The sequence below is a fragment of the Nyctereutes procyonoides genome, unplaced genomic scaffold (genome assembly GCF_905146905.1).
Source record: "Nyctereutes procyonoides isolate TBG_1078 unplaced genomic scaffold, NYPRO_anot_genome, whole genome shotgun sequence".
Lineage (NCBI taxonomy): Eukaryota > Metazoa > Chordata > Mammalia > Carnivora > Canidae > Nyctereutes > Nyctereutes procyonoides.
In genome coordinates, this window is record NW_026575030.1 from 21,227,614 (window position 1) to 21,254,962 (window position 27,349).

General features: G+C 38.7%; 1 protein-coding gene and 1 pseudogene across 1 annotated transcript in view; both read left to right on the forward strand.

Annotated features, from left to right (window-relative positions):
- The window catches only part of SNX4 (sorting nexin 4), a 70,267-nt gene extending 51,724 nt beyond the window's left edge, over positions 1-18,543 (forward strand). The window contains exons 9-14 of the mRNA XM_055316352.1: positions 3,900-3,965; positions 7,244-7,333; positions 8,609-8,708; positions 10,748-10,893; positions 12,600-12,714; positions 17,321-18,543. Of these exons, the coding sequence (XP_055172327.1) occupies positions 3,900-3,965; positions 7,244-7,333; positions 8,609-8,708; positions 10,748-10,893; positions 12,600-12,714; positions 17,321-17,368 (565 nt within the window). The 3' untranslated portion in view covers positions 17,369-18,543. The remainder of the gene's footprint in view (positions 1-3,899; positions 3,966-7,243; positions 7,334-8,608; positions 8,709-10,747; positions 10,894-12,599; positions 12,715-17,320) is intronic.
- Positions 18,544-21,207: 2,664 nt separating this feature from the next.
- LOC129503940 (cell division control protein 42 homolog) lies at positions 21,208-21,790 on the forward strand (annotated as a pseudogene).
- Positions 21,791-27,349: the final 5,559 nt, after the last annotated feature.

The following is a 27,349-nucleotide window of genomic DNA, read 5'->3' on the forward strand; positions in this document are numbered from 1 at the left end:
CAAAGACACATGATCATGGATACACAAAACTTGTCATGCACTTGTCATGCATGCTCACAGACACAGGATCTATTTCATTTAATGATCATGTATTTTTAATTTTTTGGTTATATGCATTGCGGGGAGGTAAAGAATTCTTTTGATTAAGGAAACAAAAAAGGAAATATCATAGTTTGGGATTAATAGAACACTATTGGCAGTTGATTCTAGTCTCAGGTCTGTGTCTGAACAGCTGCCTGACTTGGAATAATTAGTGTTAGATCTATGAACCTGATTTTAAATATCCAATTTTGGGATTACATAGGGAGTGATTTCCAGATCCTTTCTTAGTATGGAACTTTATGTTTACATGAAATCTTCTATAGCACTGTAAACATCAAACCTATTAACCACAGATCTGCTTAGGCTGGAGACTTTCCCTCTGTACCTCTATCCCTAATGAAAATCTGATTGGTTGAGTAGATTTATTTCTAAACTTTTATTTTTGTTAAAATAATATTTTCAATTCTTGTCCTAAATTTTGATGCTTGGGCATTTTTGAAGTCTTTTTCTTTCTTACTTTTAATGGAATTGTAAAGTGCTGGAGTAGGAGGGGCCTTGGTGGTTTTTATAATTCATAAGTCTTTTTTTAAGATTTTATTTTTAAGTAATCTCTACACCAAGTATGGGGCTTGAATATATAACTCCAAGATCAAGAGTTGCTTGCTCTACTGACTGAGCCAGCTAGGCACCCCTTAAGAGGTGAAGATGGACTTCAGGTTGTCAGAAGTTTCTTCCAAATTTTGTGTTTATGATTTTTTTTCCTTCTTAGGGAAAAAGTCCATAATTGTCTTCAGATTGTACAAAAGATCCAAGACCCTTTTTGATACGGTTCATCTGTGACAATTACTCATTAAACTGCTTTAAGATTCAGTGATTATGGTTTGGGTTTTTTTAAATTTTATTTATTTATTCATGAGAGACACACAGAGGCAGAGACACAGGCAGAGGGAGAAGCAGGCTCCATGTAGGGAGCCTGATGTGGGACTCCATCCCAGGACTCCAGGATCACGCCCCAGGCCAAAGGCAGGTGCTCAACCGCTGAGCCACCCAGGCATTCCTTATTCCTCTTATAATATTGATGTTAAGTCAACTACCCTTTAATAGTTCCTTATATGTTAGTGATTTCCTCCTCTCCCCAATAAACTGGTTAACTTTTTCTATTTCCAATCCTAGACATAACCTTGAACCCCAGATTAGAATCTTTTTTTAGGGCAGCCCGAGTAGCTCAGCGGTTTAGCGCCGCCTTCAGCCCAGGGCCTGATCCTGGAGACTCGGGATCGAGTCCCATGTCGGGCTCTCTGCATGAAACCTGCTTCTCCCTCTGCCTGTGTCTGTGTCTCTCGTGAATAAATAAAATCCTTCAAAAAAAAAAAAGAATCTTTTTTTTAGCAGTGCTTCTTAAATTTTAATGGGCATACCGATCACCTGGAGAACTATCTTGAGCTATATATATTGAATTTTAGGTGATAGAGGTATGTAAAATGAATATTTTGATGCAGTAGATCTGGAATCGGTTCTGTGATCCTGCATTTCTTTTTCTTTTTTTTCTTAAAGATTTTATTTATTTGTTTGTTTGTTTGTTTATTGAGAGAGAGAGAGAGAGAGAGAAGTAAACTCCTCGCTGAGCAGGGAGCCTGAGTTGGGGCTCAGTCCCAGGATTCTGGGATCATGACCTGAGTTAAAGGCAGATGGTTGACCAATGAAGCCACCCAGGCACCCCTGTGATCCTGCATTTCTAATGAAATCTTAGGTGATGCTATTGCTAGACCACAGTTTGAGTAGCAGAGGGTTAGGACTATATGTACCTTGAGGGGAGAGGCCTTGTGCTAATACACAGTACATGTTTCCCTCTTCACATTTGTTAATTCACTTATTGTTTTCATTTTACCTACAAGCTATAAATATGTATTTATTAGGCATAAATTACTTACTAGGCATACATATGTGATAAAGTGTAAGTTCTGTCTTCCTTGAACTAGTTTTTAGTCTTGTTTGGTAAACAAAGGAATTAAATTTGATTATGTTGCCCTTGAGTTGGCAGTGCATAGTAAGGTGTTCAAAGATTAATTAGATGAATGAAGTACTTGTGGGATATCCAGTAGACATTTGATCTGGACTATTCTTAGTTCTTTTTTATTTTCTCTTTTTTTAGAGGGAGGTAGGGACAGGGAAAGAGACAGAGCAAGAGGGAGAGAGAGAATCTTATGTGTAACCTACAGTTACATTAACTGTGCTGCATTTCATATTTGGCTAGTTATATTTGTCATCTGCCAAAACCCATAGGCTCCTTTTTCATGTGAATAACAGGGCTTTGGATATATTGAATTTGAGATGACAGAGGTATATAAAAACAGAGTTGTCCTGTAAGCATTATAAATGTGGCTTTAGTAAAAAAAAAAAAAAAAAAAGTTGCTATTACTGTCTTGAGAATAGTTACAAACATATAAGGAAAGAAAATTATTAGAGGGAGCCTTACCTGTTTTGTTATTTAATCATAACCATAATATTGTGCGTAGGTGATTTATGTTTGTTTTGCTTTGACAGTACTAAAAATCATGTGAGATTTTCTTCATTCTAACACTATAAGTATATAATCTGGTATTTCAGCAACAAAAATGTGTTTAAACACTACATATTAACAAAATAGTGTTTAAATTTTTTTCTTTGATTTGGTACAATTGAAGAGGCTTATGTAATTTTTAGGTAGGAGGAAAATTACAAATAATTGCATGCAATACTAGGAAATGGTTTAAAAAAATTGAGTTGCCATATGAAACAATGTTAGAATAAATTGTTTTAATAATATGGGAAAACACTGAGTGGAGAAAAGCATGATACAAAATTGCATATAATATGATCTCAGCCAATTAAAATGAGTAAATAAAATGACTGTAAGGAAATATATCAAATTATGTAACTTCTTGGGCTATGGGATATAGATTTATTTTTTTTAGTTTACTATAATATACATAATTAACTCCCCAAAAAGAGTTTCTATGAGAAGCATTCCATAGAAATAACAAGAGGTGCCTGGCTGGCTCTGTTGCTAGAACATGTGACTCTTGATCTTGGGGTTGGTTGTGAGTTCAAACCCCACGTTTGGTATAGAGATTACTTAAAAATTAAAAAAAAAAAAAAATATTGGGATTCCCTGGGTGGCTCAGCGGTTTAAAGCCTGCCTTTGGCCCAAGGCATGATCCTGGAGACCCGGGATCAAGTCCCGCGTCAGGCTCCCTGCATGGAACCTGTTTCTCCTTCTGCCTGTGTCTCTGCGCCTGCTGCCACACACCCCCCCCCCCCCCGTCTCTCAGGAATAAATAAATAAAATCTTAAAGAAATGACAACAAAATGATCTGTGGTTTTAGTAGACTTTCTCATCTATTTTAGTACAACTACTGAAGCTTTACTGCGTACCTAATGTTTCTGGACAATTGTTTTTTTTGTTAGCTGAAATGCATTCATCAGAATCATCCATGGAACTTTAGAAAGTATACATATCCCCAGAGATTCTGATTAAGTAGATCAAGAGCAAGATTAGCATGCATAGTTTCTTAAAACTCTACAATTGACTTAAACAGGCACCCTAGCTGAGAAAGTTGTCTATAAGCAGAAGCTGTTTTTGTGTGATACTTTGCACTTAGCAGCAGCAGATAGCAGTTTTTGAACTAACAATTTAAAGCTTTCACCTGCATTTAGTTGTTAGACTTAAGGGGAAAGCAACATATTTGGGTCACAGAAAATAAGTCCAAATCCAATATTGTCTAAAAGCTAGAAAGAAAAAACCTTATGAAATATTCCATTTAATAATATTCCATATCTAATTCATGGTTTGTTTGATTTTATCTTTTTTTCCCTAGTGAGTGGAGTGCCATAGAAAAAGAAATGGGGGATGGACTGCAGAGTGCTGGTCACCATATGGATGTGTAAGTACCTAGAGCTTTTAAGGTAAAACCCAAGGTAAAGTTTAGTGGTGAAATGTTAGTGATTCTTTTGTTTTTTCTCAAGTTCGCTGACTTTTACATTATACGCTGTGTATCCAGATCTGACTTACACAAGTTTATTTCAGGAATGCAAAGTTAATTTAAAACATTAAAAAATCAGTCTGATTCATATATTAGTAGAATAAAGAAGAAAACATGCATATTTATTTCAATACATGTAGAAAAACATTTGAACATCCACTCATAATAAAAATTCACATCAAACTAGGAATAAAAGGAATTTCTTCAGTTTAAAACTTAAAGCTACTATTGTACCTAATAGTGAAATTTTGAAAACTTATAGATAATATTGTACTTAATAGTGAAATACTGATGCTTTTTCCTAAGATCAAGGAGGAAGACAAGGTTGTCTGCTCTTACCACTGCTAGTAAACATTGTACTGGAGGTCCTTGTCAGGCAAGAAAGAGGCAAGGAAATCAAATAAGAGGCATAAATCTTAGGAAGAATTAAAAATATCTTTTTTTGTAGTTAACAGGATCTTTTACATGGAAAATCATAAAGAATCAGCCAAAAATATTACAGAACTAACAACTGAATTTTTTTTTTAAGATTTTATTTATTTATTCATGATAGACACACACACACACAGAGAGGCAGAGACACAGGCAGAGGGAGAAGCAGGCTCCACGCAGGGAGCCCGACGTGGGACTCGATCCCAGGTCTCCAGGATCATGCCCCAGGCCGAAGGCAGGCGCTTAAACCGCTGAGCCACCCAGACTGCCCCTAACAACTGAATTTAACAGGGATGCGGAATACAAGATCAATATATAAAAACAAGTTTTTATATACTAGCAACAATAATTGGAAAATGAAAATTGGAAAACACTACTTTTTCTAATAGCATCAAAACAAAATATTACGGATTAATTTTGTGAAAGATGTGAAATACCTCTACACCTCTACACTGAAAACTTAATATATAAATAACATCGGGTTCCCTGCATGGAGCCTGCTTCTCCCTCTGCCTCTGTCGCTGCTACTATCTCTGTCTCTCATGAAAAAATAAATCTTTAAAAAAAACTGCTACTGAGAGAAAGTTTTAAAGACCTAAATAAATGGAGAGAATAAATATATGTGTTCATGGGTTGGAAGACTCAGTAGTGTTAATGTTAATATGTTCATTCTTCCCAAACTGCAGTCCCAATCAAAATTCTGATAACTTTTTAATGGAATTGGTATACTAATTCTAAAACTTACGTGGAAATTTAAAGGACTTAGAGTAGCCAAAACAGTCTTGAAGAAGAACAAACCTGGAATATATTACCTGATTTCAAGACTTACTATAAAGATACACTTATCAAGATAAGTATTGACATAAAGGGAAGCAGATCAATGGAACAGAATAAAGTCCCAAAATAGACTGGCATTTAAATAGTACATTTCAGGGTGTCTGGGTGGCTCAGTCCAGTTAAGTGTCTGCCTTTGGTTTATGTCATGATCCCAGGGTCCTGGGATTGAGCTCTGCATCGTGCTCCCTGCTCACTGGGGAGCCTGCTTCTCTGTCTTCCTCCTGCTCATACTCCTCTCTTTCTTTCTCAAATAAATAAATATATATATATATATTTTTTTTGAATAGTGCATTTTAAGAAATGGGTTCTGGAATTATCTACATGGGAAAAAAAAAGTTAGCCTAGAGCTATATCTCATATGTTACTAAAAACTAATGCAATTTAGGGGCACCTGGGTGGGTTAGTCTGTTAAGTGCCTGCCTTTGGTTCAGGTCATGATCCCGGGATCCTGGGATCTGTCCCTGCACTGGGCTTTCTGCTTAGAGAGCCTGCTTCTCCCTCCCTCTCTCTCTGTCGTTCCACCTACTGTGTGCTCGCTCTTTCTCTGTGTCAAATAAATAAAAATAAAATCTTAAAAAAAAAAAACTAATGCAATTTGAATCATATACATAAGTATAAAAGCTAAAAGTATAGCTTTTAATAGAAAATACATGAGAATGTTGTTGCAACCTTCAAATTAGTAAAGACTTCTTAAAGAGAACATGAAAAGAAAAAAAATTTTAAGTGATAAATTGTTCTTTATCAAAATTAAACATTTTGCTTATCAAAAGATAAGAACTCCTGGGGAGTTAGTGTTAGAGAAGATGAAGCAGGTCTGGAGACATAGGGTATATTTTTCTTTTCTTCCCATGCTAACAAATCAGAATTAATTTGAAAAAAAAAAAAAAAGTAAAAAAAAAAAAGTTGCCTATTATACCATACAGAAGTAGTACATGATATAACCCATGTCCTTAAGGAATTTATAATATGATTGAAGAAATAAAACCAACTCATGAGACATTTGATAAAATTTAGGTTCTGAATTGTTGATAAAAGATCGGAAGGTGCGGGGGACCTCGGTAGCTCAGTTGGATAAGTGGCTGACTCTGGCTCAGGTCATGATCCTGGGATCGAGACCTGAGCCCTCCCTGCACAGCAAGGAGTCTGCTTCTCCCTTTCCCTCTGTCCCTCACCCCCACTCATGGGAGTGCGTGCTCTCTCTTTCTCAAATAAATAAACTATCTTTAAAAAATAAAAGATTAAAAGTGGAGTGATGACTAAGGACTTAAGTAGTCTGGGAAGATTTCCTAGAGGTGCTGAGATATGTCCTTGTAAGATTTGGAGAAACAGGGTGGAGAGCTGCACTTTTCTGTACAAGGAAGGACTCAGTCAAGTTCAGGAACGAGAATGGGATAATAATGAGGGGTTTGTCTGTGTCAAAACAGAAGTTGCTATTGGAAATTATTATAAAATAAGACTACTCAAGTTTTTTGTAATCTTCTTTACTCTATTTTTCCTTTTTGTAGCTTTTGGTATTACTGTATATAGTTGCTGCCAGGAACATTTGAGCAACGATTATACTAACTCTTATTTTTTCTACAGGTTTTGTAGCCCTTTCATAAAATACCTTTGAACAAAAGATAGTATAGTCTTATGGTGCTTCTTAAGCTGCCTGTAAGAAGGACCTTTTTTTTGTTTGTTTTTTATTTCCAAGCCATTGCTGATTAAAACATTTTGGTAAAATTCAGTAAAATTTTTATGGTAATTAAACATTGCCATGAATGTTTCTGAATGCTATTGCCACTTTGTGTACTTACTTTTGTTACTGATGGGTAGCAAATGGTCTGTGGACCACACTTTGAATAGTGCTTCTTCTGATCATTAATACTTTGTATTGTGATAAAAGTTTGTGTGCATCGTTTTTTAAATAGGTATGCATCTTCTATAGATGATATTTTGGAAGATGAAGAACATTATGCAGATCAGTTAAAGGAGTATCTGTTTTATGCAGAAGCATTGCGGTAAGTATAGTAAATGTTCAGATGCAGCCCTGTGGCTGGTCACCACTCTCTTCATACATTTCCAGAAAGTAAAGATAGTAAGGTGGTTTTTGAGTGAATTCACCCCCCAGGTATTGAATGAGGTCTCATTGTATTCCTCTGTATTGCAGAGTGCTAGGCATAGATATTTAAAGCGAGCCCTATTTGGGGCATCTCGGTGGTCATGATCTTGGGATTCTGGGATTGAGCCTCCCTCCTTCAAGCTCAGTGGGCTGTCTGTCTTTCCCTCTCCCCCTGCTTCTCCCTCTGCTTGTTCTCTCTGTCTCTCTAATAAATAAATAAGATCTTAAAAAAAAAAAAAAGACAAGCCCTATTCTTGAAACATAATTTTGATAAAACTCGTCAGTCTCCAGGTCTTTCTGTATGTTGTTCTTTCTACTTTTTTAAGTTTGAAGATTGATTGCAAAATACAGATTGAGTGTAGGTAGCCCTGTCACTAGGCAATATGTTGCCATTTTTATTCTGTGGTTTTTTCCACATCTGCTTATCCTCTTAAGGTTGTATTCGTTCTTAATATCAGCACTTTGTCTTCTCTTTTTATGGTATCTCCTACGGAGCTAAACATTCTCTGGTACACAGTTCTATTTAAGAAGAAATTAGTATACTTTTTCTGCCCAATTTTGAAAAATGAATAATTTTCTTGGAATAGATGGCTTTTGGTCACAGCCACTTTGGTTATTTTTCTGTCACTTTTAAAAGCAATGTAAGAATTTTGTTAGTACAGCAGAGTACCTGTTTTCCTTTAGCTGTTTAGTAACTGGTGTAAAAACATCCACACATTATTAGCCTTGTTCATTCTCTGAGTAGTCAGGAGTTTCACCAAGGTATTTTCAAGTTACCAAGCAAAAGAAAGTTGCTGAATACAGTGGATTCTATATAGTTCTTTTTTCTTAAAGATTTTATTTATTTATGTATGAGACACACACACACACACACACACACACACAGGCAGAGGGAGAAGCAGGCTCCATGCAGGGAGCCCGATGTGGGACTCGATCCCGGGTCTCCAGGATCACTGGGTCAAAGGCAGACCCTCAACCATTGAGCCACCCAGGCATCATGCTAGATTTAATTTTTATATTGGGCTACTACATTTTAAACATGAAAATCCTGTGTACACAAGTTCTCAGCCTGTTAAGACATTGTGAATCCTACCCCTCTGTCCCTAATTTTTTTTTTTAATATGTTAAAAGAGAAACCACAAAAATTAAATGGCAGCACTTTTTTTCATCCTAGGGCTGTATGCAGGAAACATGAGCTTATGCAGTATGACTTGGAGATGGCTGCTCAGGACTTAGCATCCAAAAAGCAGCAATGTGAGGAACTGGCAACTGGGGTGAGTGTTTCCATTTAGGTCTCAGTGCATATCATTGCAGCAAGCCATACAAGGAGTGAGTTGCAGCTGTAATACTCAAGATGCCTGTAGCTTTTATAGGGTAATAATTTATAATTCTTTGGGTTGTGATCTTTATAAAAAGACATAGGCCAGTAAACATCGTATTATATAGCATTGGAAGAAATTCTACCGAGGCACCTGGCTGGCTCAGTCGGTGGTACTTGTGACTCGACTTTGGGGTTGTGAGTTTGAGCCCCACATGGGGTGTACAGATAACCTAAAAAATAAAATCTTAAAGCAAAACAATTCTGCCAACATTGCTCTATGTAGTAAATGTCTTTTCATTTATGTTAAGTCCAGATGAAAAAACATTCTTTGTGATTGAAATAATGACCTTTGTCAGGTTTAATTTTACAAAGTATATGATAAAAATTTTGGCTTATTTTGAAAAGCCTTACCCAATTAGAATCAGTGCAACTCTCCTAAGAAGGAGCTTTTGGTATACCGTGAATCCTTGTGAAGAAAATTCTGTATCTTATGGTATGAACCTTAGATTGTTTTTATAATCAGCTTTCTACTGTCCAACCATTTTATTGAAATAAAGTAGCTATTATAGTAAGAATATACAATCTGGAAATAATGAAATAGTGACAGTGCCACCATTTATCAGTCACTTCATAGTTAATAAGTATTTTGGTATGCCTAAAAAGTCACAGATACATGTGGGAAAAGACCATTGACCACAAAACATGTATGCACTAGGTTTGATTTATTTTTAGAGCTCGGGAAATTTCCAGGCCATTTTCAAAGAGCATGGTTCTCTACTCCTACATGTAAAGGGAAAAATGTTTCTCTCCGTAAACTCTAGAGAGTAAGGAAGTGTAAGGCAGTGATGCTGGAGGCTTCCTTCCAAGGGAAAGCATCCTATTTTATTGAACGATACTCAAGTTTCAGTGTGTGTTATGCAGATTTTAATGTTTTTTTTTTGTTTATTTTAGTTTGGTCTATTTCCTTTGTGACCTGTTGAATTTTACCTATTTTTAATGTTGTAGAGAAATTTCAAAAAATATGACCTTTAAAGAAATAACTTGCCTAATAACTTCACCCAGAAGTTTTCCATTTGGTTAAGAAGTTTGGTTAGAATTTCTTTTTTCTTTTTGACTATTCTATTTTTCTATTGACTATTTGACTATTATTCCAGTGTTAGTAATCATTTTTAGGAGCCCCCTGGTTTTAAGACTTACAATGCTTCTATCTGAGGTAGAGGGGAAATGGCAAAAGTTTTCTGTTACCTTAAAAAAAAAAAAGTTTAATCGTGGTTTAAATATACATAACAAAATTGGTCATCTTAACCATTTTTAACCTGTTTTCTTCTTTTCCTTCTTCTGTTTATGAATATATATGTATCTATACATCTATGTTGATTTTAAGTAATTTCTACACCCAGTGTGGGGTCCGAATTCACAACCTCGAGATCAAGTCACATGCTCTACCAACTGAGCCAGCCAGGTGTTCCTACTTTTCTGTTTAAAAAATAATCTTTGCTCTTACGATTTCAGACTTACAAAATAATGGGAAAAAATTTAGTACGGCTATTGAATTTACATTGATATAAATTAAGAGCAATTTTTTGAGGGCGTAGGTTAATGAATGGTTTATACTAAAGGTCATCTTAACCATTTTGAAGGGTACAGTTCAGTAGTACATACAGTCACGTTGTTGTGCGACCAACCTACAGAACTCTCTTCATCTTGAAAACGGAAACTGTACCATTAGATGTCAGCTCTGTCCCTTCCCTCCAGCCCTTGGCAATCACCATTCTACTTTCTGTCTTTCTGACTTGAGAAAGCGTAAATTAAGTAGAATCATATCATATTTGTTTTTTTGTGACTTTCTTATTTCCACTTAGTATAATGTTCTCAGATTCATCCTTGTGGCTTGTGTCAGAATGCCCCTCCTTTTTCAGGCTGAATAATATTTCTTTGTGTGTATGTGCCATATTTTATTTATCCACTCACCTGTTTCTGTTTCCTTTTTAGACTGTGAGAACATTTTCTCTGAAGGGAATGACCACCAAGCTCTTTGGTCAAGAAACTCCAGAGCAGAGAGAAGCCAGAATAAAGGTGCTAGAAGAACAAATAAATGAAGGAGAACAGCAGTTAAAGTCTAAAAATCTGGAAGGCAGGTAAAAATGCTGAGATGTTGAACAAAGCTACACATATGTACTACATGGCAGATTGTTTTTTAATACCATTTCCCATCTTCATTAACATTTTTGCATTATAGCCTATTCTCCTAGGGCTTTTTTTTTTTTTTTTAAGGTTTTATTTTTAAGGAATCCCTACACCCAGTGTGGGGCCCGAACTTAAATCCGTGGTATCAAGAGTCACAGGCTCCACTGACTAAGCCAGCCTGGAGCCCCTCTATTGGTTCTTCTAAAACATAGTGATTGAGGGACACCTGAGTGATGCAGTTAAACATCAGACTCATGGTTTCATCTCAGGTCATGATATTGTGGTTGTGGGATTGAGCACCATCAGGCTCTGTACTGAGTGCAGATTCTGCTTCTGAGTCTCTCTCTCTCTCTCTCTCTCAAATCAGTCAATTTTTAAAATAAAATATAGTCGGGCAGCCCGGGTGGCTCAGCGGTTGAGCATCTGCGTTCAGCCCAGGGTGTGATCCTGGAGTCCCGGGATTGAGTCCCATGTCGGACTCCCTGCATGGAACCCTCCCTGCATGGAACCTGCTCCCTCTGCCTGTGTCTCTGCCTCTCTCTGTCTGTGTCTCTCGTGAATATAATTAATTAATTATTAATAAATTATTATAATAAAATCTTAAAAAAACAAAATAAAATAAATATAGTGATTGAATCCTAAGAAATTTCAATTATTAAAAATCATGTTATATAAAAACAGTTTTCGTATGGGGGGGAAGAGTAAGAAGAAAGAATTTCAACTTTATAATACTATTTTCCTGCGCTTCTCCTGATTTCTGTCCTTTGCACATTCCCTTCGCCCTTTCTTCTCCATCACCTGACGAAAGCCTGATCATTCTTCATTGCCCAACTCTTGTGCTACTTCCTCTGTGAGGCTTACTCCTAGCCTTGCACTTGATTCATGCTACAAGAGCATGGGGTAGTTTTGTTGTGGGTGGTGGCTTGTTCTCTGTGACTGTCCCTGGCTAACCCAAGAGCCCTTCCAAGTCAGTGCTGTGTCTTTTCATCTTTATGTTTCAACATCTTGCATTGGGCTTGGCATGTAATTGTTCCATAAACATTTCTGAATTTAGAAATTCACTGTTTGGCTTATTTTTCTTATTGTTGTTTTTTATCTGATAATGAGTAGGTCAAGGCAGACCAAGAATGTTTCACTGGTTTTGAGGAATTTTGTTAAGTTTTAGAACTGCTGGCACCAAATAAGTAGAAGTAAACTTTTATGAATGAAATTAAAAAGACAAATGCCTCTCAGAATTTTTAAAGCTCTAGTTGTCATTTAGAGCGGATGTATAATAATTGTGATACATAATCTGTGTTGTCAAAAAGTATATTTTCCAGTGACCCTTGGAAGGCAACTTCACATGGCATCTGTTGGGCTTGTGAGCCGGTTCAGAGAGCCATCAACAGCTGTTTTATAGGAATAATTTGAAGCCGGGATTCTTGTGGCAAAAATATTGATTATTAAAATATAGATGAATAATATGACCGTCTCTCTGCTTCTTCTTGTGGTATAATTGTTAGGAAGGGAAAAATAGAACTATCTTATACAGACAATAGCTTTTTCCTTCATATAGATAAATAAAAGCCAATGCAAATGAGAACTGGTTATTAGAATTTATAATATATAGTCCTCTTAATTTGAATAAGAGTAATAGTAATTATGCATTTTATTTCAGAGAATTTGTGAAAAATGCTTGGGCTGATATTGAACGCTTCAAAGAACAAAAGAACCATGATTTAAAGGAAGCCCTCATAAGCTATGCAGTCATGCAGATCAGTATGTGCAAAAAGGTACGTGAAGGTACAAGTATATTCAAAAGTGCTTACAAATTCCTTTAAAACTGATTTATTTGAACCAGAGTGTTTATTTTTGTTTTAGAACCCATTCTCAAAAAAAATATTGGAATATTTTCTGGTTTCTTAACTTTGAAAGAATATTACAACCAGAATGTTAATTACTGAGTCTTCATTCACCTAACGTTCCAAATTTGTATGCCCTGTTTATTGTATCTTGTATTTGAAAATACATACCAACAACATTACTTAAATTATATGATGTTCTTGGATGGGGCATAAGATACTGTCCTAACAGTGATATGTAGTACTTTGATTGGAAAATACCTTAAACGTTGTTTGGGGAAAATTTGGTTATGATATGGTTTGTTGCCATCGTAAGTCTTTTTCATATGATTGATATCCGTAGTAGACGATAAGAACATGGAGGCTTATCCTGTTTCAATATGTGTTTTGATAATGCTGAAATCTTTAAAATGCTGATGTAAGAACAAAATATAAAACATTCCTTCTTGGGGCCCCTACGTGGCTCATTCAGTTAAGTGTCTGCCTTCAGCTTAGGTCGTCGTGATCCCTGGGGTTTTGGGATTGAGTCCTGAGGCAGGTTCCCTGCTCAATGGGGAGTCTGCTTCTCCCTCTTCCTCTGCCTCCCCCCTTTGTGTGCGCGTGTGCACTTTTGCTCTTGCTCTCTCTCTCTCTCTCTGCTGAACCAATCAATCAATCGATAATTAAATCTTTTTCTAATTCCTTTTTTATGACCCATGATCTGCCTGTATGTCTGTCCGTTAGTACCAGTGCTTTACATACGTCTAGCACTTCACAACTTACCAAGAGATTTAACATGCGTTATCTCAGTAAATCATATATAGCAAGATTATTTCTTACAGTTATGAAGACCTTCTTAGAGGGAAAAATCATACTCCTATAAACAATCTGTGATTTAATTCAACCAAAATGTGTGTTTACTGGTTAGGCACCATCACTTCCCTAGCCCTTTCCACTTGGTATCACCAGCAATAGCATAGCGAACAAAGATATTTTGAGATGTAAATACTAGACTCTAGCATTGGTCATGTGGGCTCCTTTTGTGTTGGGCAAATTCGTATTTATGCCTCAGTTAAAGTGTTGTAAGTTACTTCACGTAGTGGATCTTTGGAGTTAGTTAAGAGAAGTTAAAATCATGACTGATCCGTCTGTACTTGCTGACAGGTAAGTATAATTGTAGCAGCTTAATAGTGTTTTGTTTTTTAAAGATTTTATTTACTTATTTATTTGAGAGATCGAGTGAGTGTGCAAGCAGGGAGGGGAAAAGCAGAGGGGGAGAGAGAATCCCAGGCCAGCTCCACGCTGAGCACAGAGCCTGACATGCGACTCGATCCCATGACCCTGACATCATAAACTGAGCCAAAGTCAAGAGTTGGATGCTTAACTGTGCCACCCAAGTGCCCCCATATTTTTTCTTTGGAGAGGGAGAGAGAGCACAGGGGAGGAGGGAATCTTAAGCAGACAGCATGCTCAGTGCTGAGCCCGACGTGGGGCTCAATCTCACTACCCGAGATCATGACCTGAGGCAGAATCAAGTGTTGGACGCCTAACCGACTGAGCCACCCAGAGCCCCACAACTTGATAATGTTTTTATCTGTTACTGTCTTCCTGCCAATTCCTGCTGCCTCCCTGATTCACAGATTGCTCCACATTTTGTCTTTTTTTTCTAACCTGCCTTTTTTAATCTCAGGAGGTCTGAAAGATCAGATAAGACAAGTTTTTTTTAGAGTTGTTTTTGTTTTGTTTTTATAAAAGACTCTTATATAAGCCCCTTGTGATCTTCTCTTTGCTGCTTTTCCAAAGTAGAATGTAGTGGCTCAAAGAACTATTCTCCCCACTTTACTTAGGGTAGGATGGTTGAGAGTGCTAGAAATTGATTTCTGAATAAAAAAATACCGTTGTAGGTGTATTTGGATATACTGTTGGATGTCTTGTTTGTCTCCTCGTGTCCTAAGATAACCATGGTAAACCATACTTCACTCACATGAGATTAAAAAAAATGTGTATACCTTATTTCCCAAGAACAATACTATAAAGTTTCATCATGTTTATTCTTTTCCTTAAGTTGAAAAGATTTTTATATTTGAAAATCTGCAGTATTTTTTTATTATTTTGTAGAAACTTAAAATTAAGTACAAGAAGATAAGATATTAGTTTTTCTCAGAATAATGTGGGTATCTATATTCTGTTTATTTTACTTATATATTAACTTTTAAAATATGCCATACTTTGTTATAATGTCAGCTATCCAAAGTGGTAATTGAATATAATCAAATGGCTGTATTGTAGTAGTAGTAAACCAAAACATATTTTATATAAAAAGTATTATTATCAGCACTTAAAAGTCAGGATCACTTCTAAGTTATTTTCATCAACCTTTTTGATAGTGATTTTCTAATTTGTTGAATCAAGGAGGACTGAGGCTTTTAAGAAATACTTGATTGATTTTTAAGCTATTTTATCTTTTTAAATTTTAAAAATTATCACATAGAAAAAGATATTCTGTGGAAATGGGAAGAAAACTCAGGGTGGCAGTACTTATATCAAAAAAGAACACTATATAATGTTAAAGGGGTCAATCCAACAAGAGGAAATAACAATTTTAAGTATTTACCCAACACTGGAACACTGAAATACATAAATATTAACAGACGTAAAGGGAGAAATTGATGGTAATACAATAGTAGTAGGAGATTTTAACACCCCACTTAATCAAAGGATAGATCATTGAGGCAGAAAATTAAGGAAACAGTATCTTTGAGTGACACATTGGCCCCAGATATATATAGAACATTCCATCTAAAAACAACAGAATACACATTCTTTCCAAGTGCACATGGAACATTCTCCAGGATAGATTGATCACACATTAGGCCACAAAATAAGCACAATAAAATTTAAGAAGACTGAAATGATACCATTTTTTTCTGACCACAATTGTGTGAAACGAGAAATCAATCACAAGAAGAAAACTGGAAAAACACAAAACAGGTGGAGGCTAAACAGCATGTCACCAAACCTCCAGTGAGTCAGTGAAGAAATCACAGAGTTAATTAAAAAATACATGGAAACAAATGAAAATGAAAGTACAATGGTCCAAAATCTGGGACACAGTGAAAGCAGTTCAAAGAAGGAAATTTATGGTGTTAGATGCCGACCTCAAGAAACAAGAAAAATCTCAAACAATCTAACTACATCAAAAGGGACTAGAGAAAGAACAAAGCCCAAGATTAGTAGAAGGTAGGAAATTTAAATAAAGATTAGAGCGGAAAAATTATCACAAAAATAACATACTCTCATTGCAAAAAATTAAAAAATTCAAAAGCATATTAGGTGAAAATTCTTCCCCTCTATACATTCACAATCGTTTAGAAAATATACTTTTCTCTTCCCCACCAAAACAGGACTGTGTTGCGTGCTAGTGTGTTGTTTTCGTTTGCTCATTTGATGTCTCGTGGATATCTTCCTATGGCAGCGCATAAGATCTCTTATTCTTTCTGACAACGGATACTCTATTAGATAGTACTTGAGCCAGTCTGAGACATTTATAAATTTGCTTTTTGTATTTCATCAGGAGGAAAAAAATAAAAACATTCTTGATTTTTTTCTAATATTTGAAGCCTTGACGTACTTTAATGTTTAAGTATTAAAATGTTGTTTGTTCATAAATTAGCAGTTATTGGAGAATCTTGTTTGTTAAAAAAAAATACCTTTGTTTCTACCACTTCGTTAGATTTTACTATTATATGTTTATATACATGCATTTTTGTTAAAGCATATTAGGTATATCAATCATATTAACTTTGTGCTAAAGCCTGCTAAGACCACTGAGAAGGATTTGATAAGTTAGTCTGTTACTGGTTTTTATCAAAACATTAGTTGTTAGACTAATAATAAGTCATTAATTTTTTTTAAGTCTATTCATTTTTGTTGAACTAATAACGTTTTTTTTTTCTTTTGTTTCAAGTATTACATAGGGAAAGTGCCTGAAAACTTGTTTGGTTTACAAATAGAAATGATGCAAACGTGATATGAGTAAATAAATTTATGTTATGAACCTTGAAAAACTCAGTTTTCCAAAAAAGAAGTTGTTGTAGCTCTTTCTCCATTTTGAAGATAGGCTATGCAAGTGATTCTCTTACTTTTTTCAGAAGCATTAGACATTGACTTATATTAGCCATTGCCAGAAAAATAGTGCCATCTTTGCTGGACTTGTTAGTTACTCCAAAAAGTGAAATTTACTATACCAGGAAGCCAAATACTCTGGTTTTCAGAATTCGTCCAAAATCCTATTTTAAAGTTTACTTATTGAGGAGCCCGGGTGGCTCAGCAGTGTAGTGCCACCTTCAGCCCAGGGCCTGACCCCGGGTCCCGGGATCGAGTCCCACATCAGGCTCCCTGCATGGAGCCTGCTTCTCCCTCTGCCTGTGTCTCTGCCTCTCTCTCTCTCTCTCTCTCTCTCTCTCTCTTTCTCTCTCTCTCTCTCTCTGTCTCATGAATAAATAAAATCTTTAAAAAAAATAAAGTTTACTTATTTATTTTAATTTCTTTTTAAAAGGGAATTCAAGTTTGGACCAATGCTAAGGAATGCTTTAGCAAGATGTAATCCTGTGAAATGAATTTCTCTTCAATCAAAGTGCCCCAGAACAGAAGCACAAGTAAATTAAAAAAAACTTAAGTTGCTACCCAGTATACACAAAAATATAGAAGTTGAATAAATTCAACTTTCTTTAATTTGATTATAGTTGTGTTCATATAGCACAAAAAAGGATGTATTTTAATGAATATTAAATATTATAATTTGAGGTTTTGGGGACTGGTGCTGATTCCAAAAAGTTAATTTGATAATATATACCAATAAATTGTTTGTCAGGCTTCTGAACCAATGACTGAATGTTAAGATGTTAGGTAATTTGTTTGTTTCAATGCCAATTGTTTCTGATCTGTTTATGTAGGGAGTTTTTCCTAAGATTGAATTCCTATCTTTACTTGGTAAGACCCACTAATCTGTTATAGGGGGGTATTTTTTCTTGCCTTATAGTTGAGCTGTTTGGTTTGACAAAGCTCAGCAGAAACTTAGTGTGAAATCTAAGATTTTCTCCCACATTCATTGATGCCCCCTATAACATTTGCATACACTAGAAAATGCCTTCAATATGTGTTTTACCAGAATTTTGATACTGGTCAGAAATTTTATACTGCCAACAAAGAAGATTCAACTTCTCAGATATATAGTGGAACACATTGTTATGATCCAGGAATTGCTATATAGAAAGTTTTTTTTGTTTGTTTGTTTTTTTATATAGAAAGTTTTAATTGAATATGTTACCTATAAGCACTAAATTCTTTTCAGATAATTCTTAACCTCAGTGATGAGCCTAAATTTACTCTGCTTGGCTCTCTACACGTGGCATTTCAGGGTACAAGATGTAGCATTTCAATGTATAAGATATATGTAGTGAACATATGTGTTAGTATCTTCATTATTAACATCCTTCTTTTCTATTGCTTGGCTGTAATTTTTGTAAAGTTAAATTATATTGTTTGTGTATGTGTGTGCGAATGTGTGTGTATGTTTGCAGTATATGTTCAGAAGCCAAGCGCCTCATTTTGCTAGCTTTGCAGTATTTTAAATGGGTTCTCATTATTACTAATTATGTAAGAAAAAGCCCCAGTACTGTTCAGCATTTGACTTTTTTACACGTTTAAAATGTTGCTGGATTTTTGTGCTGTTTGCCATTTGCCAAACTTATACAATAAATAAATGAAGTATTGTGCTGATTTTCATGTGATTTTGTTATTTTAACAAAATGATCTATATATATTAGTATCTGATGCCCTGTGAGAAAATAATACATTTGTGTACATTTGGTTGTGTACATTTATCTTAGGCCAAAACGTTGGGTTTTTCAAAAAATAAGATGCTGAAAAGAGATTCAATTTTTAAAATTTTACTGCTTTTAAAAAAGAATTGTTAGAAGCAAAGATCATCTGCAGGTACTCATTTCACTCCATTGAATTATATTATCTCACAACTCATGAAATAAAAAATTAAAAGCCTTCTCCCGGAAACTAACCTTATACTAAATGTAAAATGTATTAGTTTTTTTTCTACTAGCTAACTTAATTTGAGAAGGCCATTGTTACCTATGTTTTAAAAGATGGATTAGGAAAAATATTTTTTCTAAAACATGCAAATACTCACTTGGGTTGTATGTTTATTTAGAAATACCTTGACTTGGGTTTACTTTTTTAAAAGTTTCCTTTGATAGCACAAATCATTCTTTTTTTTTTTTTTAAGATTTTATTTATTTATGAGAGACATAGAGAGGCAGAGACACAGGCAGAGGGAGAAGCAGGCTCCATGCAGGGAACCCGACGTGGGACTCGATCCCAGGACTCCAGGATCACACCCTGGGCCAAAGGAAGGCTCTAAGCCGCTGAGCCACCCAGGGATCCCCAGCACAAATCATTCTTTAAAACAACCGAAAAAAAACTCTCTTAAACTTGTTTTTTGTTCTTTTATTTGTTTTGTTTTTAAGTAGGCTCCATGCCCAGCGTGGGGCTTGAACTCATGACCCTGAGATTAAGAGTTGAATGCTCGGGACGCCTGGGTGGCTCAGCAGTTGAGCATCTGCCTTCGGCCCAGGGTGCGATCCCAGGATCCCAGATCCAGTCCCACAGCAAGCTTCTTGCAGGGAGCCTGCTTCTCCCTCTACCTGTGTCTCTGCCCCTCTCTCTCTGTCTCTCATGAATAAATAAATAAAATCTTTAAAAAAAAATTGCATGCTCTACCGACTGATCCAGCCAGGCAACTGCCCCAAACAAACAAACTCTTCAAGAAATTTTATGATGGAGATCATTTTTGGTACTATGCAGAATAAATATAAAGAAAATAATCTGCAATAACCCTTTTCACTATTTAAAAATCAGAATGCTAAAATGAATTATTAAAGAAGGATGAGCTTTAAATCTTCAAAGCTAAATATAAAAATAAAAGCGATGACTGAAGAAAAATGACTCATTACATTAATGTAAATAGTAACAGAGGAAGATTTCATTTTGACAGCGCACTAGTGATGCAGTTGGTATAGTCAAAGCATTAAAATTAACTGAAGTCATACTTAACCTTCATTTACATCCAAAACTTGAGTATGTCTGAATGAGTCACTGGTAATTACAACATAGCATCCAAAACAGGAACTGCGGGTTCTTAAAATTCAAGCATCTTTAGAATAAACACACACCCAGCTTGGAATGGAACGAAAAACCAAGAGTTATGTAACAAGAATGCTAGGCTTTTTATATCCTTATAATCATTCTTTAGATTTATATGCATACTCTCCCCCTGGGTCGAATTTACTGATTTCTCATAAAAAGTTTTCCCTATAAAAAAGATTTGGGAATTTCTTTCAAGGGTGAGTAGCCCAGAGAAATAAAGTAATAAAAGGTAAAATCAATGATATTATACTTTCTTCCTAAATTATATAGTTTTAAATGCCTATATATTTAAAAGGAAGAAATAAGCTATTGAAAAAATAAGCAAATTAAATCCAAAGTAAATAGAAGAAAGGAAGAGCAAAATTAAAGGCATTAAAATAGTTATAAAGCCAAAATGTGGTTCTCTGAAAAGATTAATAAATCAAACCTCTAGCAAACCTCAATGGAAAAAGAAAAAGCACAAATTATTCCTATCAAGTATGAGATGGGAGACGTTACAGACGTTACAGACGTTTTAGATCTTATGCTAAAAGAATAACAAGGAATATTATGGGCAACTTTATTTTTTTTTATGGGCAACTTTAAATCAAATTAGATGAAGTCAACAAATTCCTCTAAAAAATACAGCTCACTAAAACTGATTACAAGATGAAATAGAAAATCTGAATAACGTATGCCGAAGAAATTTATTATAAAAAATATTCCTGTGAAAGAAAAGTGCACGTCTGGATGGCTTTATTGATGAGTTGTATCAAACATTTAGGGAAGGAAAAGCTTCAAACTTTCAGAAAATAAGGAAAAGGGAATACTTCCTCCCCCCCCCCGGCTTTTATTTTAATGAGGACACTATTACCACAGTTCCAAAACTGGCCAAAGAACTTCTCAAGAAGAGAAAGTAACACATCAATATCATCATAGACACAGAAATTGTTAAACAATTAGCTACTTGGACCCAGCAATCAGAGCATCACACGTCATGATCAAGTAGAGTTTATGTCAGAATGCAAGGTTGGTTTAACATTGAAAGTCAATGACCATGACCTACCATCTTAACAGAATAAAGAGAAGTATCTTATCATTTTAATATATGTAAGAAAAAATGATTCAACACTGATTTATGATTTAAAACTCAGCAAACTCTCAGTGCTGCCAACGCCCCCGCAGAGAAGCTGAGGTCATCATCGAATTTGAAATATTTAAGGTGGATACACAACTGTTCGAACAATGCAGACAATTAAGTGCGTTGTGGGTGATGGTGCCATTGGTAAAACATGTCTCCTGGTATCCTACACAACACGCAAATTTCCGTCTTGAGTGCACCGACTGTTTTTGTCAACTATGCAGTCACGGTCAGGATTGGTGAGAGCCATTGGTGAGAGCCATGTACCCTTGGACTTTGATACTACAGGGCAAGAGGATTATGGCAGATCACAACCGCTGAGTTAGCCAAAAACAGACGTATTTCTAGCCTGTCTTTCAGGGGTCTCTCCATCCTCATTTGAAAATGTGAAGGAAAAGTGGGTGCCTGAGGTAACTCACCACTGTCCAAAGACTCCTTTCTTGCTTGTTGGGACCCAAATTGATCTCCGAGATGACCCCTCTACGACTGAGAAACTTGCCAAGAACACACTTCTAGAAGCCTGTCACTGCAGAGACTGCTGAGAAGCTGGCCTGTGGCCTGAAGGCGGTCAAGGAGCGGAGCGCCCTGCCCTCACACACAAGGCCTAGGGGGTGTGTTTGACGGAGCCGTATCGGCTGCCCTGGAGCCTCCAGACCAAAGAAGAGCCGCAGCTGTGCGCTGCTGTGAACATCTCTCCGGAGCCCTTTCTGCACAACTGGCGTCAGCATCGTACTAAGAGCAATGTTAAACTAAAGATCAAAGATTAAAATTCGAAAAAAAAATTCGTTTTTGCAATAAAAAAAACTAAACTCGGCAAACTAGGAATAGAGGGCAACGTACTCTGATAAAGGGCACCTGTGGAAAAGCTGTAGCTAACATGTAATGTTGGGAACGTCAAGTCCATCACAGGACAGCGCACTACACAGTATATGTCCCCATTTCCGTCTGTCCCACCATTGCTGACATTCGTCCAGCTTTCATCCCAACCTTCCTGAAACTATCCCCATCCCCTGTTGCTTCCTATGCTCATTGCTGATCCTTTTCCTCAATATTTGTTGACCTCTGAAGCTGATGGATGCCCCATCGTTGAAGCTCAGAGACTATGTTCACCAGGTGAGCAATCCCAAGTCCAGAAGGTTTAGGGCATCTGTTGATTCAGAAGCCAATCATAAAACCATCCCCAGATGAAGGTGAAACTAGTTGATTCAGCGGCAAAAAGCCCAAATGCATAAAACATCCCTTTTATGTAACTATGTGACAGAAGCACCACTCAGCAGAAGACAAGGAGAAAATCCTAAAAACTCAGTTGCTAAGTAAGGTCTTGATTTCAGAGGACATAGCTTAACATGCATCAAATGCTTACTACTAGAGCGGAAACTGAGGCACAGTGCAGTGATGTGACTTCCCTAAAGTCCCCCAGCTAGTACCCGGGAGAGCCAGAGTTTGAACCCAACTAGCATGGATTCAGAGCCTGGACTTTCTGGAGCTTTTTTTTTTTTTCTCTCTCTCTCTCTCTTTTGGAAAAGCAGGGGACTTTAGTGTCAAGATACCTAGAGGAGAGGCTCTGGGACAGACCCATGAGGGGCGGGGGAAGGACGGGAAAGGTAACTTTCATGATGCTCAAACTGCAAGATATTTGACAAGAAAGTACCTTCGGCACCACGAGGAGTGTGAGAGGAGGGGGGAACAGAATGGGGCAGTCTGCGGGGAAATACTAGTTCTCCAACCTAGGCCGTGTGCTGGTGAATTGCTGGGGGAATCTAGGTAAAACGCAGACTCCTGATTCAGTAGTTTGGCGTGGAGCCTCAGTGTGCATTTCTAACACGCTTCCAGCTAATGTCAGTGCTCCTGGTCAGACTTTGAGTAGCAAGCTGTCAAATAAAGAGAGAGAGAGATAGATAGATATAAAATGTGAAATATCACTAGCTATTAAGCTAATGGTTTGGCCAAATCCAGACCTGTTTAGGTGCAGTTATTTAGCAAATGCAGTTATACCAAAAAAAAAGAAAAGAAAAAAGAAATTAGGCAACACTGATTTCTTAGTTCCAAGTTTACGAGTTTATATCAAAAGCTAAATTTAAAACATGTGAAACCTTAATGATATAAAGATGTGTAGATGGGTAATAATGATAAAAAATTAAGACTGAATAAACAAAATATTTTTTAAAAATTAAGACTGAAAATAATATGGTAATAACCAACATAGTACTACAGAGGCTTTCATCAAACATCATGGAAGACTTCTCATTAATACAGTCATTCAGACATGAGTTTCTCTTCGTGCCTTCTCGAAATTTCTCTAAGATGATAGTAAGGAGTTTTTTTTTTTTAAATGTTTTTAAAGATTTTATTTATTTGTTTGACAGAACACAAGGCAGGAGGAGCAGCAGAGGGAGAGGGAGAAGCGGGTTCCCCGCTGAGCAGGGCTCAATCCCAGGATCCCTAGATCATGACCTGAGCCACCCGGGTGCCCAAGTTTTTTGTTTTAAAGTACCATTCAAGGCAATGGAAGAAAATACAAGCGTGTACAATAAATAAATGTTCACAAAACGTTGCAAGATAAAAAGATGGAGGAGGTGCTAAGTGACTCAGCAAAATGGTGGCCCCTGAAACTTCCGTGCCGGCAGCCGAGGCTACTACTGAGAAACAAGCGGATTTACACAGCTGAATCCCAGAAAGACTCAGGAATTAGAGGAAACGGGCCTACTAGGGAGAAGGATCATGAGTGAGGTTAAAAGGGGCGAGGACAGCATCGGCTGGCAGTCTGTGGCAGGAGCGATTAGATTATATGTGGAATCTACAAAGCAAAGCTCATAAATGAGCAAAAAGCGGAAACAGTGCAAACTGATGGTTGTCAGAGAAGTGAGTGGGGTGATGGGCAAGATGGGTGCAAGGGGTGGGAGGCAGGGGCCTCCAGGTCGGGGATGAAACAGCAAGTCATGCGTCCAGGTCTTAACCTTTTCTGCATATGCTTGAGGGGCCACCACTGCGCATTACTGTGGAACCCCACATTAGTGAACTGTTCTGGGCGAACAGTTAATATACACCAAGAATTGCCACTAGAGTCACATCAGACTTCTCGAAAGAAAAATCTCCTGGACACCGAGAAAGAGCAGAGTGATGCCTTCAGAATTTTGGAGACACACGGTAGCCAACCCGATGGCCGAACTGTCGATGGAGTGTGAGGCGGAACAAAGACCCCTCTGAATACGGGCTCCTACAAGAATCCCTGCCCTCGGCACCCTTCCTCAAGAAGCTCCTAAGGGATGTTTCACTGAAACAGGAACATAGGGCGGCCCGTAGGTCGGCGGTTCGGTGCCGCCTTCGGCCCAGGGCCTGAGACTGAGGACCCGGGATCGAGTCCCGCGTCGGGCTCCCTGCATGGGGCCTGCTTCTCCCTCTGCCTGTGTCCCTGCTTCTCTCTCTGTGTCTCTCAGGAATAAATAAAATCTTAAAAAAAAATAGAAATAAAACAGGAACATAGACCGAGGGTCAGGAAGCCATGGGGAGAGGAGGCAGGAGATCTAACATAAAGACGATGACAAGGACGCCCAGGGTGCCCTGAAGAGGAATTCCGGGGGGCCGCCGACCACAGCTGGGGGCTCAGGGGCAGGGCACCCGGAAAGAGTCTGGATGTGGCTGGGGTACGGGCCTCACAGTGTGGTGTGGGTGCTGCGCCCGGGCCGGGAGTGGGGCAGGTGCGGCCGCAGCTGGGAGACTGAGCAGCGGAAACAGGCGGTTCCCACCTGCAAGGAGGAAAGGAAACGTCTTGCACGAAGAGACTCAGACTGTGCTGCGGGCTCGCCGTCCCTTTCGGACCGCGAGATGCGTACTTGACATTTCCATAGAGTGCTAACATTGTTTTTAAGTTGATATATTAAGGTGGTAAAAAAAGAAAAAGATTGTTTTTCCAAGTCGCGCGACAGGCCTGCTTAGAAACGCTGTGTCCTTCCCTCTCACCTCCCGCCCCTCGCTCTCCCTGGTTTTCCCCGCGGAGGGAACCGCTGCTGCGCTTTCCTGTGTGTCCTTCTAGAAACATCCCTTTACAGGTGTGCGCGTCCCTCCACACCTGTCGGGGTTCCCTCCGGGTGGGCGCATCATAGAGGCACCCGGAGGACTGGCTTCGCACTAGGACTTCCTTGCATCTCGCAAATGTCCAGCCTGAGGGAAACCCCGATGTCCCCTTCCTGTCGCTGTGTTGGCTGGTTGGTGTGTGTGGGGGGGTGGCTGCTGCTCCAGGTGGCGGCGGCTCCTTGTGAAGCCTCCGCAAGGTCAGGGCCGCCCCCCCCCTTTCCTTCCCGGCCCAGCAGCCCCAGGTCAGGGGAGGAGGTGCTCTGGCTAAAGAGGTGCTCACTGACCCTCAGAACAGACCCAGTTCTTCCAGTGATCGGATCCCAGAATCTTCAGTTAGAAATGAGCTTACAGAGAGGAAAAAAAAGGAAATGAGTTTGGAGATGATTTTGTCTCATTTTGAAAATGAGGAGAGAGGACCAGAGAGAGGAAGGGACGCGCTCGCAGTCACACCGACAGCTGCAATCTCGGGGCAGGGCTCCCTCCCGAGTGTTCCCCTCCGGTCCCTGTCTCCCCAGCCCGTGGACCTGTGTGGCTGGGAACGCAGGTGGCTGCAAGGAAGTTTCAAGGGGCGCCTGGGGGGCTCAGTCAGGGAGTGTCCGCCTGTGGCTCGGGGGGGGTGACCCCAGGTCCTGGGGTCTTGATGGGGCTCCCCACTTCTCTCTCGGCCCCTGCCCTCTGCCGGGCACTCTCTCAGTCTCTAACAAATCTTTAAAGAAAAAGAAAAGAAAAGAAGAAAAGAAAAAAGAAAGGAAAAGAAGAAAAAAGAAAAGAAAAGAAAAGAAAAGAAAGAAAAGAAGAAAAGAAAAGAAAAGAAAAGAAAAGAAAAGAAAAGAAAAGAAAAGAGGATTTGGGATGAACGCTGCATGTCAACCATCCAGGGACTTGGGACAGTTACTGTCGCAGACACCGCTGGAGTCCCCACCTAACAGGAGCCTGGGCATGCGACACGTCAGTGCGACAAGCAGGAAGCCAGTGATGCCTGCGTTTAACAGGTGGCCTGAGCCCGGGGCCCGCGGGCCCGCCAGGTGGCACGGCAGGGCTACACCGGCCTTGAGCCCTGGATGGCGCTTCGCTCGGCCCAGCCTCCAGGAGGCCCTGGCAGGCGCGCTGGGGGTACCAGGGGAGGAGGGCCAGGGGGGCTTCGACACCGGCAGAGCCTCAGGAGTCCGGTGACCTTCCCACCTGCTGTGGGCTCACCCAGCCGGCCTGACACCTGAGCTCCAGGTGGCCTCTTCTCGCGTTCAGCTCCTGTCGGGGGACGTGCCCCAGCATGGAGGTAATTGAAGCTCCCACCCCCACCCCCTGCCTCCTGGTAGAGAAGGAAACTGAGCCCAGCTCTTGGTGAGGCCCCTGGATATGCAGGCCAGGGCTGCTGCTTGGAAGCGGGCTCAGAGAGCCTGGCCCTGTGGAGGGCAAGGGATGTTCTGGGCAGTCCCGGTGCCCTTGGACCTGCTGCTGCTGCTCCCTGCGGGGGGCTCAGCCCCAGCTCCGGCTCCTTCACCTGGAGAACCATCCTCGCAAACCCATCTTAGCCGTAACCTCTGGGAGGTCTCTGAGCTTCTAACCCCAAAGCCTCTGGCTCCTAAAATTGCCTGTTCCTCCCCCGTCTTAGAATTTAGCACCAGGCACTGAAATTACTGGTTTCGGTGTGTGTGTGTGGCCAAGTTTTAGCAATGTCCCAGGTGCGTTTGAAAAGAACATACGTGCTGCCTTCTTCAGCTGTCGTGTGTGGTACACCACGTAGGACCATTTTATTAAGCTTTTAAATTGCGGGGTTCAAACCTTTTTCCTTACTGATTTTTTTTAATCTGCTTGATCTGTCAACCTCTGAGAAAGGTGTATTAAAATCTCCTACTTCACTGTGGGACTTGCCAACTCATCCTTATAGTTTTGTCGGTTCATGTATTACACAAGTTGAAAGCCATCCCATTAGGTGTAGGCAGGCTTTTAATCCTTATGTTTCATTGGATTGAGACGTTTATCCATACGTTATGATCCTCTATTTTCATTTATATCCTGATTTACCCTTCCCCCTCTACTTATATAATGAGCACGTTCCCTTGGAAAATTTTGAGGACACATATGGATACTCCATATGGAGAAATCAGAATTTAATGAACTGGTCACTGTTATTAGACATTTACTGTTTCCAATTTTTCACTTTTTATAAAT